Raw genomic sequence first — 14,946 nt, forward strand, 5'->3', positions numbered from 1 at the left:
GGGGGGGTAGGATGTCAAGGCACTAGAGGCCAGTGGACAGTCAAGTCACTTCCCAGGATGCTGAAGTCATAGGAAGGACAAGAGCTGAAGCGGGAAAGGCAGGGAACTGGGGAGTTGTTTTCATTGGATGCAGGAGAGAGACCGGGAGACGCGGGTTGAGCAGGGAGAGCCGAGTGACCCTCAGAACCACTGAGGAGCCATCAGGAGGAGGCAGGCCGACAATCGGAAAGTGACATGGCCCGGCACCCAGTGACTGACTCCTCTTCTGGCTCTGAAGTCAATGAGCCCCGCCTGAGGGTGTGAGGAGGATGCAGTGTCCTCGGGGGACAGCCAGGTGTCAGTGAAGGAGCGGGTGAAGGCACCTGCTTTGCGAGGTTGCTGGATCAGAGTGGAAGTTCCAGAAAAAAGGGCTTGGGGAGAGACCAGGGAGAACTGGACACAGATAGGGCTCTTTAGGGATGAGACTGATGACAGCCAGAGACATATGTCCATCTCGCGTCTAAGCGTGGCTCCTTCCTCCCGAAGATCCCTGTGGCGGAACCTGAAATGGTTTAACAGTTCCCATCGTGTTTTGCCAACAGAAATGCCAGCTGATGCTAGAGATGATCATTCGTGTCTTCCAAAAGTCCCCAAGATACCCGGGTCTTCCCGAAGCTCCCCAGCTGCCCTGCCCAAACCCTCCTCTTCGGGGGGCCACCTCTCCTTCGATCACTACGGCGCCGACAGCGATGAGCACCTTGAAGTCTTACTAAACTCCCAGAGCCCCTTAGGGAAGGTGGGCGATGTTGCCCTGCTGAAAATCGGGAGCGAAGAGCCTCCTTTCGATGGGATAATGGATGGATTCTCTGGGAAGGCTGCGGAAGACCTGTTCAGCACCCATGAGATCTTGCCAGGCCCCCTGTCCCCGATGCAGACTCAGTTCTCCCCCTCCTCCGTGGACAGCAGTGGGCTACAGCTAAGCTTCACCGAGTCTCCTTGGGAGACCATGGAGTGGCTGGACCTCACGCCACCAAGCTCCACGCCAAGCTTTAGCTCCCTCGGCACGGGCGGCCCCAGCATCTTCAACATTGATTTCCTGGATGTCACGGATCTCAATCTGAATTCCCCCATGGACCTCCACTTACAGCAGTGGTAGACTGCCTGGGCAGAGGCGCTAAGGGAGGCCCGTGGGGATTTCACGGGGGGAAAAACACACAATCCCCAATGCACTCCTATCGTCCAAAAAGAGGAGGAGGGAATTGCAAAGAAACAGTGGAGATGTCTGTGACCAGCAACAAGAGCAAATCGCAGTCAGTTACTCTCAATGATTTCAGCAATGCATTCAGAGATGTGCTTTCTCAGATCAGAAATGCCAAAAAGAAAAAAAAAATTCACTGCCTTTTCGAATACCAATATTTTTGTAGCCCATGATTTTTCTCGGGCATTGTCCGGGCATAGTCTCACATCACGGAAGCCTCTCTCATGGGTTTATTAGACACAGTGCGGAATGGAAGTGGGGCTCTTCTGGGGTACAGGGACTCTAGCATAACCCTCAGCGTTTCTGGAGAGTAGACCCATGGTGGAGGCTGCTTCCCAGCCTCCCTCCCTGTCTTTAAACAGAAATCAGGCCCCTCTTAGGTTCTCGAGGTCGGAGAGAGGAACAGAACCCACCCATTCCCAGGGAAAGAGAATCAACTCGGCCTCAAAGCTACCCTCTGGAGGTGGTTCCAGTCCAGGAACCCGGGTCTATTTGGTCACGGCTAACGAACCCACATTTGGTCCACAGAACCCCACTGAGAATTTCCCTCTTGGTCAACCAGTCACCAGGTCACTCCTGCTGTCTCCATGGTCATAAACACCATGAAACGGCTGAGAACCTTAAAGCAAACAAAACCCCAAACCTCTTGCCATGGAAGGTTCCCCAACACAACCCCCTTTAGCTTCAAGGACTGGAGGTGACCCCGTGAGCAGTTGGGAAGGCTATCTCTAGCTTCAGGAAGCCGTACCAGGGATCGTTCAGACAGTGCTAGAAACCCTTGTTTCATATGTCATGAGAATAAATACCAGGGGTTCCTACAACAGGTTGATGATTTATGGGGGTCCAGCTATTTTGGGGGGAAGGGACTTGGGGGGTCCACCTCCATTTTTCTTTCTCCCACTTTTCTTTCAAAATACCAATCTTTTCTTGCTCCTCTTTTGAAACGTTTTTTTCTGCCCCAACATCAAGAGGACTCCTTAGCTCTAAAAAGCTGCCACATTCCTAATAAAGCCATATTTTAAAAAGACCAAACTCCAGGTTCTCCCAGAGAACACATTTTCCATATAACATCATTTGCTGGGGGGGGGGGGGCAAAAGAATGTCCTTGGAGGGGGAAAAATACAAACAAACTGGCGACATGGCCCATCACCCCCAAACCTTGTTCCGCTCTCATTTTATATAGCAATCAGTGATTTGGGTGGTTTGGGGGGAAATTGGAAATCACTACGTTGTAAAGATAGATCTGAATGATATTTGCGAGGAGAGAGGATGGCAGGTCTGGGCCGGTGAAAAGAAACACAGTTGCACATGGAAAAAGGAGGGAAAGAAGAAAAATAATGGTCTCCCGCGCCTCCCTCGTTACCTCGTGCTTTTGCGGGAAGTCGAAACACTCCAAGGGCAGGACGGTCTCTCTCACGTTCACTGTGGCTCCACCGTTTCGTTAGTGCATGCCGTAGAGAGTAGCTATTGCTGGTTGGTTGGTTGGTTTGTTGTTGTGTTGTTTAATTTAAATCACTTAAGGCACTGTTTTCTTCTTTTGTAAAAAAAAAAAAAAAAAAGAAAAGAAAAGAAAAGAAAAAAAAAAGAAATATTCACTGTGCACTTATGGAGAAGATAACCAAAAACATTGTGATTCTAGAAGTTCTCTTTTTGATAAACCAAAGATTTTAGAAGTCATTCCATTGTTAGCTTGTAAACATGTGTGAACACAGAGTGTTTTGGGGGACCGCTACTCTGAAACGCTGGCAGATCTAAGGTGGGGGGTAGGGGTGCATATGTGTGTAGACATATGCGTGTCTGTATCCATGCCATGTGTCTGTGTCTCTACACGATGTTACATGTACGCAGTGTTACAGAGCATTCTCTACCCAAAGCCCTTAAGCCCCAGCTTGATGTGAAATGATACTTGGCCTTTCTTACTATGAGTTCCTGATTCATCAACAGACCCCACATTGCCTCTCTGTGTATGACTGACAGCTCGAGCCCCGTGACTCACGGCCACTTGCTCACCATGGCCATGCTCATCTTGACAAGGACTATGGACGTGAAGAGACACAACAGCTTCACCCTTAGCTGCCGGGAACGGTGAGCACCGTCTCTCGTAGGAAAGCATCAGAGGGACATGAAGACCGTTCTGACATTCCTTGATCAGCACCCTGCTTTGAGAGATCCACACTGTACTTTTTCTTTTTTTTCTTTCCATTTTCTCTTACGTCAGTCATCAGAACCAGGAGCTGAGAGGGAAGCGTTACCCGTCTTTCCTGCGAAGGAGAAAACTCTTACTAACACATTCCTCGCTTTTGTTGGTCCCGAAGATGTTGACATTTTATTAGGATCTGGACGAAGCTTGCCAGTCAGTACCTTTATCATGTGCCACGTTGTACGACTTTATGTTATGTTTGCGCCCTTGCCGCCTTTGGAAAACAGACTCGCAGGGTCCCCTACTCGGGCTATTTCCAGCAGAAGGACTGGCCTTGGTTGGGAGGCCGCTGTGCTTTGTTAAGACGGTGCACTTGTCTGGAGACGCCGGTAGGATGTTACCAGCACTGCACACGCATCACAGAGCAGACCCCTCCCACAGGCCCCGCACACCGATTCCCTCTCTCTCTCCCCATCTGTCAGATGCGGCACTTAACGGTATAAAACTAGGGATACCTGGAAGAAACTCGGAGAAGTCGGCTGCACCGAGTGAATCAGACCACGCTAAGTCATCTATCTGCTAGCGGGAGTTTTTATTTTAAGTACTTTTTAAACCGTTGAGTGCGTCCTCTTTTCTGGAGACCAGTGGGGCGTGACTAGGGGGATGCGCAGAGACGACTGAAGGTGGCCACGTTCCAGCTTCTTCACACTCTCAGAGCTGCAAGGAGCCGCATGTGGTTTTCTCCAGATTTCTGGGACTCCCGTGGTGACGCAGGCCCCACAGAGTTCGCAGCCAACCCCAATGTCGCTGCGGCCGCGTGGGTTCGCGCTTACTCAGCAGAGTCAGAAAATGCATCTGTGCACATGCTCTCCTTAAGCGAGCGGTCATTCGTAGTAGCCCTGCTTCTAACAATATCATTGAGACGGCACGCGTTCTGTTTTAAGGAGGAGAGGGAGGGGGAGAGGACAGAAGGGAGGGGAGGAAGAAAGGAAGGAAGAAGGAAGGAAGGGAGAGAGGGAAGGAGCAAAAGAGGGAGGAAAAGAAAGAGGGAAGCCAAGAGAGTCTCCGTCTGAGTAGTCACGGGTCTCTGCACTGGTGGCCTTTGCCATTCAAAGACATTTCTTTCTGATCTGGAAAAACAAACCAACAAACAAAACCCTTTCCCAATGATTTAAGACAGTCCTTTTCAAGATCCGTTTAAACTCCACCAACTCTTCAGAAACAAACACAGACCTGGCTGAAACTCCCACATCAAGTCAACTCACCCCGTGGGCCATTCCTTGACGTCTGGTCTGCGGCGAGCACACCGATTCCCAGGTGTCCACCACTAATCGGACGAGGTGTACCCACGGTTCAGGTTCTGGGACTTGCTTGTGGTTCCTACAAGCAAGAGCACTTGGAATCTCCCAGTCCTCAAATCAGAAACCCTTTGCTATGATTTAAAAAAAAAAAAAAAAAAGGGTGTGGACGGTGTAGTCTTCATTTTTCTGGTCCCTGTCTTTGACTTTACAAGCTCTCTCTGCAAAAGGGACACTTGGGGTGGGGTAGGGGTGCCCACTGTAAGCCAGACCCCTTAGGAGAAGAGCAATCAGCACCCCCCCCTCTTAATTCCTCCCAGTGGGAAGCCCACAAAGGCGGGCACACTGTTTGCTGTCAGGGATGAGTCAACTCAGAATAAAAAGAGTCTGGGGGTCTTCATTCTCTTGTAGTTCTCCTACAAATCTCCTATAAATCCAGATAGTCCTATAGTTCCGGGAACTGTTCAGGTTGTGTGAGGGAAGCTGACTTTGATTCTAGAATCCACATTTCCGGAGGACTCCTGGCTAGCTTGAGACGATGCACAAGAAGACGATTTCAAGACAGGGAAAGACCTGGGAAGAATTTCTCTGCCCTCTACCAGGGAAATTGTAAGAGGACTCACTAGGGTCAACAACATAGAAGTAATGATTCTGCTTCTAGGATCTGGTGATTTCCCCAGTGGATTAGGACCAACAAACGCCTGAACATCTCATGCTTCTTTAATCACCAGCTCCTAGCATGGACACTGGTCACCCGAGTTTCCTCTACGAACGGTTTAACAGCTCCAAAGTGTTTATGGAAAGAGGGAGTATAATGATGGGGAACTTGGATGCTATTCTAGTGTTTTCCAAAGGAAGAGAAAGCACCCTGCTCCCTAGAGTTCCCCTCCAGAGGGCCTACAGTGAGGAAAAAGGGTGCTTGAAGCCCTTTGATGGAGAAACCCAAAGACATACTTTGCAAAGAAATCAGAAAAGCCGGCATATGTTTTCTGGGGGGAGCTGTGTGTTGTGTTCACGTCTGTCTCCCTTGCTCAACTATCCATTACCAGAAAGAAAGGTGGATTACCAGGAAAAGAAGCAATGGCTAAAGTACCAAAGTTGGCATGTGTTCTTTTAAAAAAATATATAAATATATTTTTAAATAAAATGTTTATTTTGAAAAAGACGTGAGCTTTCTTTCACCCCCCGCCCCGACTGTATGGTACGCCAGGCCCCGTGCCACGCCTTTCACCGGTGAGGTCTCGTGCGTGCTCGCAACGGCACCATGAGACTACTGTTATTCCCATTTTACGTATGAAGAAACTGAGGCTTGGAGAGGTTCAGTCCATTGCCTAAGATTCTGCATCTGAAACATACAGAGCCAGCTGCCAGATGCTTTATCTCCGAAGCCCCTGATCTCAGACAGTATGCATCTCACTTGTACTGACAACATCAAAATGACGGAGACTTTTGTGAAAAGGCACAGACCCTCCTGTCCCAAATGTGTTCTAAAGGTATATACACACGCCTCTCAGCCAACCCCTCATTTTCATCAGTTTAGCAACTGAGCAAGGTAAATAGTAACGCGGAAGCCATTGGGCATCAAAGATATGCGTAGACTTCCCCGAGCAAGACTCAGTCTTTGTTTGATTTTCTCTCAATTCATTCCTGCCAGTGCCCCACCAGTGAGTGTGTAAACCACGTGCAGGAACTGAGCTGTCGTAAAAGGAGCCCTGGGAGGGGGATCCCACACCCTCGTTTAGATTCGATCTTGCTTAATGCTATGGCTCTGCCTTTCCTCCTCCACTCAACGTTCTGGTGGGCTCTCCCCATGTAGAAGGAAGAAGGGCACGCTGGTGAGAAGCCCCAGTTGTCCATCCTTCAGGCAACCAATTCCAGCAAAAGAGAGTTTCGCATTCCTAAGTCACAGCAGAAATCTCACCGCTCCCTCTGTCTGTCAGTGGGCCCATCCTGGACCCCATCTCTGCGGCCATGAGAATGAGGTACACATCCTCTCACAGGGTCTGGACCCCCCCATCCACCCCTGAGCGGTGGAGTGGGATCATTTGAAGCTCATGGACTGACCGTAGAGAAAGTGAGATCTTTCTATGGGAACATTGAGCTGCTATTAGCAAAAGAGAGAACAGGTGTTGAAGAGGCACGAACCGCAGATTTCCAACATGCAAACTCCACTTTCAAGAATGTTGTCAGCTGGAGATGGAGACAGGTAAGGAAGGACAACATCGTCTGGTAAGTGCTTATGTGGGAGTAAGGGCATACGATGCCCGTGTAGTAGGGGTCAGACAAAGGGCGTTTCATAAAATCTTAGGTAGGGAGAATGGTCAAGGACTCTCCAAAGGAGACCACTTGGATACAGCCGTCGGCCCAGCAAAAGGATTGCATGCATTCCAGGCAGAGGGAACAGCCTAGACAAAGGTTTGAACATGAATGAGAATTTACCATATTTGGAGGATATAAGAGATTGAGGTTGGCCCGAGAGCCAGGAGCTCCAACGTAGGATTGCCGAAATTGGATGGCCCAGCCCAACAAGAGAGAGAGAATCCCCCCTTCCTTCCTCCGCTTTTTGTTCTGTTTGGGTCCGCCACCAATGGGATGGCATCCAACCACATTGGTGCGTATGGTCCTTGTTTGCACAGTCTACTGATTCAGAGGCCATCTCTTCCAGAAATAACCTCACAGACACCCCGAAACGATGTTTCACCCACGATGCGGGCATCCCTTCCTCCAGTCCAACTGACACAGAAAATTAACCATCACTAGTACTACTAGTAATAGAATCACCTTGTCCTCGTCACCAGCAGCCTTATAAGTGAATATCCGTGGTTATCATTACGTGGCGGTGAGCCACCGTCCTCCAGTTCTGGCTCAACGTGGAAATCTTGACTCCCCACATGCCTCGATTATAGCAAGTCCCCTTTAACATTCTAAAGCTCACGTCAGCTCCAAATGTCAAGAAATGCCCTTTATCTAGTAACGGAAAGAAGGACCCACCGTTCCTGGCTTTTGTTCTAAAAATGGAATACCAGTGTATATCCTTTGAGACAAGAGGATCTTGTTTCAACCAACATGGGTTGTTTGAGATGGACCGATGTGCTTCCTAGCACCCGGGCCAGCGAATTAGAGCCACGGCTACCGAGAGGGAAGTCTAGGGACTTTCCACTTCTTACTGGTGTCAGCCTAAGGGGCTCCTCAGAAAGTGTGGTCTTGCTTCCTTGGTGTTATGCTCAGCCAAGGGACCTCCAGGCTAAAAAGTCAGCTTGGGCATCTCCAGGGGGACACTGGGGTTCTTTGAGTAACGTGGCCCCGTTCAGATTGGCATGCTGAATCCTCTGTCCTTCCTGTTGTTCCAAGCCCAGGACAGGATTCGAGCTCTCTGTGCTTCTGTTGCACACCACATAGATAAGGGTTCACACGGACACTTCCCAAGGGGAACGGGTCGGGTGGAGACAGGGTCCAGCAGGGATGACCCTAAAACTTATCGTCTAGATCAGAAGGCTTTTGTTGGGACAAATGCTCTATCCAACAGAAGGCCAGACAACGGGCATATCAAAGACTGTCCCAGGAAAACCAGGACTATAGTCCCCCTAAATATAAGCCACCCGAAGGATCTAGAACCTCCGTCCACTCTCACCTCTCTTCATTGTTCAGCTGACGGGTTGCAGGGGTCAGGCTGACAAACTGACCTCTTCCTAGCACACTTTTCTCCCCCTGTACCCACACCCACTCTCCTGACTTCTGTTACCATCAATTTGTTTTTGCTTGGTTTTCAGCTTTATATAAACGGTATCAAATGAAAAGTACTCTTCCAAAGCTGCCTTTTCCTGCTCAGCACTTTTTGTTGTTGTTGTTGTTGTTTTCTGCTGAGGTTCATCTGTGTTTTTACCCACTGTTAGGTGAATGCATTCATTCTCCTTATCATATAGCTTTCTACTACCTGAGTGTATCACCTTTCATTTCTCTGCTCTATTGGCTTGTTTTTTTTTTATTTTTTTAAAAGATTTTATTTACAAATTTGAGAGAGAGCATGTGTATGAGCCATGGGGGAGGGGCAGAGGGAGAAGCAGACTTTCCACTGAGCAGGTGCACCATCCCCCCCAAAGCAGCGCTCCACCCCAGGCTCCTGGGGTCATAACCTGAGCCAAAGGCAGATGCTTCATAACTGAGCCACTTAGGAACCCCTTTTGATTTTTTTAAGTTTATTTATTGAAGAAATCACTGTACCCCACGTGGGGCTAGCACTCAGGACCTGGAGATCAAGGGCCAAGGCTCTAAGGACTGCGCCAGCCAGGTGTCCCTACCACTTTACATTAGTGGGCATTTCTCCCTCTGCACGAAACACGAGTTCCCGTTGCTCCGTGTCCTCACCCACACTCGGTTCTAACTGTGTTTCTCAATAGCAGCGATGCTGTGGGTTTCGCTGTACTATCCGTCGGCATACACTGGATGACCAATGACGCCGAGCAACTTTTCACATACTCTTTAGCCACTGGGGCTTTGCCTGGGCAGTAAAGTGCTGTCCAAGTCTTGTCCATTTTTCTTTTAGGTTTTCTACCTTTTTCCTATTGGACTGTAGGATTCTGGAGTTGAGTCCTTTGACTGTTTTGTATGTGCAAACAACTTCTCGCACACTGAGGATTTTTTTTTTTTCTTTCCATTCTCCTAATGGTATCATCTGATAAACCAAAGTCCTTCATTATGAACTAGTCCCATTGGCCAATATTTCCATTAAGGTGAGAGTTTTTAGTGTCGTGTTCAAGAAATCATTGTCTCTCCCAAGGTCATGCAGAAATCACTCTGTCTTGATCTTTATTTTGATTTTTTAAAAAATTTCTTTTGGAGGGGTGCCTGGGTGGCTCAGTGGGTAAAAGCCTCTGCCTTCGGCTCAGGTCATGATCTCAGGGTCCTGGGATGGAGCCCCGCATCAGGCTCTCTGCTCAGCGGGGGGCCTGCTTCCCTTCCTCTCTCTCTGCCTGCTTCTCTGACTACTGATTGCGGTCTGTCAAATGAATAAATAAAAGTAAAGAAAAAAATTTCTTTTGGAAAGAATGATTGTCTAGTAATATAGTTTAGAGAATGAGTGGCCTATAAACCTTTCCAGTCATTACACGTTTAAAAATAACTTTCTTTTGCCCTGGTTTGTGAACGTTGGACCAGATGTAGACTTTCTGAACTGCACTTGAGTCACAACCTATTTCTGTTGGAGCTCTAGAAATGTGGTTCCAAATTTTATTGGCATTGAGTGTTGCAGGTACCAAGAGAATTAGCTTCTCTTCAGAGACAAATGTCTTTTCTCTGAATAGTACCTAAACGTATTTGTAAAGCTTTCGTTTTTATTGCTGTTTTTGGTTTTAAAAATTGACATGGAATTGACATATGACATTTGTTAGTTTCAGGTGTGACTATGATGAGTTGTTATATGTGTATATTGCAAAATAATCACCACTGTAAGTCTAATTATACTTATTCCATACATAGTTATCATTTTTTTTTCCTTGTGATGAGAACTTCTAAGATTTACCCTTAGAAACTTTCAAATATACAACACAGCATGTATCTTTGAAATTCAGAGGTTTTACCAAGATATGTGTAGGGTTCCCCTTTCCTTTCCACAGTCATATTTTCTGGAACTTGGTGATCATTGTGATTTTGATTTGAGTCTTTCTTCAGCTTTGCAAAAAAATTTTTTTTTAACATTTTTATGCTTATTTCCCCATCATCTGCTCTGGAAATTCTATTACATATTTTTTGAATTTTCTGAATACGATTCCCTGTCTCTTTTCCTTTTTCCCTTCATTTCTTTGAGTTACTTACTTTTTCCTCTGGATTTTGGGAGCATTCTTCCAGCCCATCTCCTAATGCACCCTTTCCATTCTGGGCAGTACCAATTCTGCCATTTCCTGTCTCTACTGAATTTCATTAATTCCATTGATCCAAGAATTCTTTCTTATTTAATATGGCCATCTTTCGTGGCAGCCAGACCCTGCCATATCAAAGCAATGTTCTCTCAATTCTCACCAAACATGCAAATTAGACTTCAAAACTGCCTTTTCCTTACTTCCCGCTTAACTCTTTCACCGGGGGACATTTCTCTGAATTCTCAGATTAGCTTCCCTGTTTCATAGATAAAATAAAAGCACAGGCATTTGAACGAGACAAACCTGGGTTGGGATCCCAGTTGTGGCACGTGAATCATTATTCACCAAAACCCTCTGAGCTGTGACTTGTAAGATGGGTATCCTGATAAAACCCTGATCCCACAGTTCTTTTAGGGATTAAATGAGATCATGGATGTTGAACAATATGGGTTTGAACTGTGTAGGTCCACTTATCTGTGACTATTTTTCAGTAAATCTGTTGGAAAAAGTTTTTGGAGACTTAGAACAATTTGAAAAAAACTTGCCAGCAGTGTAGCATAGAAATACCAAAAAGAAAAGAAAAAGTTAGTTATTGTGAGAATATGATGGTTAGTACCTGAAACATACAAAATATGTGCAAACTGACGATGTAATCAGTAAAGCTTCTGGTCAACCATAAGCTATTGGACGTTAAGTTTTGGAAGAGTCAAAAGTCACACCTGGAGGGTTATTGCTGTTCAAGGGTTAAGTGTACTTAGTGTGGTACTTAAGGGTGTGATCTATTACCATCATCTTTACTATTCAACTACTCAGTCTTTTTTTCTCTTTGTTCATTCTCACATAGAGAGGTCTGGTTAGTCCAGATTGTGGTGGCTGAAATGGCAGAGGGAGGTACTGGGGGGTGGGGGAGGGGAGGTAGTTTATCAGAGATGTTGTAGATCTTCATTTAATTTTCCCCAAAGAATAATAAATTCTGCCTGGTCAGTTCTCCCCTCACCCAAAAATCACCCATGCCATTCTCCACCAAGATTGTGAGTGGCATCTTTCTCTAATTTCTTTTTTTTTTTTTTAAGATTTTATTCATTTATTTGAGAGGGAGAGAGTGAGAGAGAGCATGAGAGGGGAGAAGGTCAGAGGGAGAAGCAGACTCCCTGTGGAGCTGGGAGCCCGATGTGGGACTCGATCCTGGGACTCTGGGATCATGACCTGAGCTGACGGCAGCCACCCACCCAACCGAGCCACCCAGGTGCCCTTCTTTCTCTAATTTCTATAAGTGACATAGAATTTATTATCTTTGATGAGTTATTTCCAAATGACATCGGAGGAAGAAATGAGTCAAAACTACTAGCTTTAGTTTGGGCGCCTGGGTGGCTCAGTGGGTTGAGCCGCTGCCTTCGGCTCAGGTCATGATCTCAGAGTCCTGGGATCGAGTCCCGCATCGGGCTCTCTGCTCAGCGGAGAGCCTGCTTCCCTCTCTCTCTCTCTCTGCCTGCCTCTCCATCTACTTGTGATTTCTCTCTGTCAAATAAATAAATAAAATCTTTAAAAAAAAAAAAAACTACTAGCTTTAGTTAACATTTTGAACCCAAATGTCGCATTTAAAATTTAGTATACATAAAGAGAATTGACCCATAAAATGTTGTGGTGAAAATACCGTTGAATATTTCCATCATTTGGGGATAGGGCGGGCTTTCTAAGCATCAAACCTAAGGCATAAGGCATAAAGGAAGGGATTACTGGATCTGACCACATTAAAAATATAAAATTCATGGAGGACAAAAATCAGCATTAGGGATCTTAAAAGGAAGAAGCCAAACTAGAGAAAGGTCTTGCCATCAGACACAACAGTATGAATATAATTAATAGAGCTGATGGGCTTAAAATCAACAATAAAGTACGAAACCCCACCCCAGAAAAATGGGCTGAGGACATGAAGAAATCAGCAATTCGTTGAAGAAAAACTGAATAGCCATGAAACATGTGGGCAAAATGTTTTAATGTGATTTTTTTTAAAAAAATGCTAATTAAAATGGCACTATAATGCTATTTCTCATCTATTTACCTGGTAAGATTATTAAAAGTATTATAGTGTAGGTCAGAGTGTGGGGAAAATAGAAAATTTGTGCATAAGAAGTGGGCCTGCAAAATGTTTTCATTTTCTATCTAGAGGAATAATTTGGTAATACCAAAGAAGCTTAAAAAACATAGTGCACAAATTCTAGTTCTTCAATTTTGATCTCAAGGAAGCAAGTATGTGTGCAGTTTTAGCCACCCATGTGTTAATCAGAGATATTTAAAATAACAGAAGACAGGAAAGAACATATTGACCTAACAAGTGTGATTCCATTTTTGAAATATATTTATAAATGCGTGGTTATCTTTGGTTAGCGAGGATATGCATGATTTTCATCTTTTAATTTATCTGAATTATTTATTCTTCAATAAATACCATTAAGATGTATGTGCATTTGTACAGAAGCACATATGTTGTTAGAATTTATTAACATTTTATTAGTGAGTTCGTTTTATTCACAATTTTTATTTTGTAAGTGATCTTGGTAGGTTGTTTTTGTGTTTGTGCTATCTTCATTAGGTTTGGTAACAAGGTTAAGCCAATTTCATAAAATGAATTGGGTTGCTTTCATTCTATTTCTGTGACTGGAACACTTTAAATAGCAGAGGAATTAATCTGTTCCTTGAATCTCTTAAATAGCTCCCCATAAAACTGTCTGGGCCTGATTACTTCGGGGAGTGTTACTCTGTGACAATGTTTTCAATTTCTTTAGTGGTCCTGGTCTACTCATTCTTGTTACTTTTGAAACATCTGTAGCAATTTCTGTTCCACCCCCCCCTCCCCTCCCAAAGCAGAGCTTATTTTTAAATAAGAAATATAAAATTGCCCATGCTCTCATAGTTAATTTTGCACCTGTGATTAAATCCATTTTTCTCATGCCTAAGGTTGTGTCTCTGTCTTGCTTCTTTCCCCTTTAGATATATTCACTTTATCTGTTTCTTAAAATAACCTGCTCTAAGATCAATTCATCAATTACTTCATTAATTCCAGTGCCGTCTGGTCCACAGGTGTCTGTGGAAGAGCCCAAGGTGAGCGGCAATAGGCAGCTAGGTAAAGTGCTTCTCAGGTTGGTGGAAAAGGTAAAGAGGACAATGGGAAAATGTATAAAGCCTGTTAATGTGTAGGCTGGAGTTGGCCACTGCACTTCCCCCCCACCTGCCATTGGCCAAATCCGTCACACACAGTCAAGTCGAAAGTTACTAGGTAGGAAAATACATTCTGCCCATGATAAAACTCTGGCAAGGGTACAGAGTCAAGAAAGCTGAAACGTTGGAACTGAAACTGCCCAAAGATGGGAACATCTGTCACCTTGTTTAAGAGAATCTTTAGGGCACCTGGGTGGCTCAGTCAGTTAAGCACCTGCCTTCGGCTCAGGTCATGATCCCAGGGCACTGGGATGGAGCCCCACATTCAGTTCCCTGCTCAGGGGGAGTCTGCTTCTCCCTCTGCCTCCTGATTTTGTTCCCTCTCTCACTGTGTGTCTCTGTCCAATAAATCTTAAAAAAAAAAAAAAAAGCATCTTTAGACTCACATGGTGTAAATTTTATAGCAGTAGGTATAAAGGTGATTGGAATCAGAAAAGGATAAGTAATACTTGGTCATTGCTGGTCGTAGGCAGACTGAAAAGAGGAGAGGAGGGGATTCCAAAATGACTCTGACCAATCTGCTCAAGAGTGACAACCATCACTCTGTGCATATTCTATGTCCAAAGAGAATTGTATGATTGATCTTGACCTCTTTGGGATGGTGAAATGTAGTCCCCTTTCATAGGTAGAGGCAGTGACCTTTTGAACCATAATCAAATTGTATATGCGTCATCGCCCTTTCCTCTCCCTCTCTCCTCTTCCCCTCCCCTATCATCATCCTCAACACCTCACACCCTGGGAATTTTTTATCTACAAAAGGCAAGATGGTGTGTTCTTCAAACTTCAACCATTTTTGGTATAGACTATTAAAGGTCCAAAGCCTGGATTCCCGAAACTCAAAATTGCTTTTCTTTACAAAGTCTATTCTCACGCGTGTTTCTGAAACCTGCTTTGAGGGTTCTGATGAGCAGACCTGACACCCCTTTTTCTTTTTTCTGCACTGTCATCCCGTCCCTGGGTAGGAAGGACAAAAACATGAGCTGCTTCCCGAGGGGAGGAAAAGTTCATAGAACAGGAAATATGTAAGGAAGCCACCCGTTAGTAAAATACACCCTGGCAGGATAGGCTGTGTTTGTGGACAAGTAGAAAGTTCCCTTTTAGAACTGAAATGTCCCCAGGTTGAAGACAGGGACTGGCATAATTTTGGAATTGTCTTACAGAGTTCCCTAATACTACTGTTGTCCAAAAGAACTTTCT

The 14,946-nt window shown here is 45.4% G+C and overlaps 1 protein-coding gene across 5 annotated transcripts in view; it reads left to right on the top strand.

The window, feature by feature from the left end:
• Positions 1-3,805, top strand: part of MYOCD (myocardin) — a 97,711-nt gene extending 93,906 nt beyond the window's left edge. For all 5 annotated transcript variants that reach the window (XM_082708452.1, XM_082708453.1, XM_082708456.1 and 2 more), the window contains one exon: positions 582-3,805. In XM_082708452.1, coding sequence (XP_082564578.1) covers positions 582-1,135 — 554 coding nt within the window. In that variant the 3' untranslated portion in view covers positions 1,136-3,805. The remainder of the gene's footprint in view (positions 1-581) is intronic.
• Positions 3,806-14,946: the final 11,141 nt, after the last annotated feature.

Source organism: Mustela nivalis (genome assembly GCF_964662115.1).
Source record: "Mustela nivalis genome assembly, chromosome: 17".
Classification (NCBI taxonomy): domain Eukaryota; kingdom Metazoa; phylum Chordata; class Mammalia; order Carnivora; family Mustelidae; genus Mustela; species Mustela nivalis.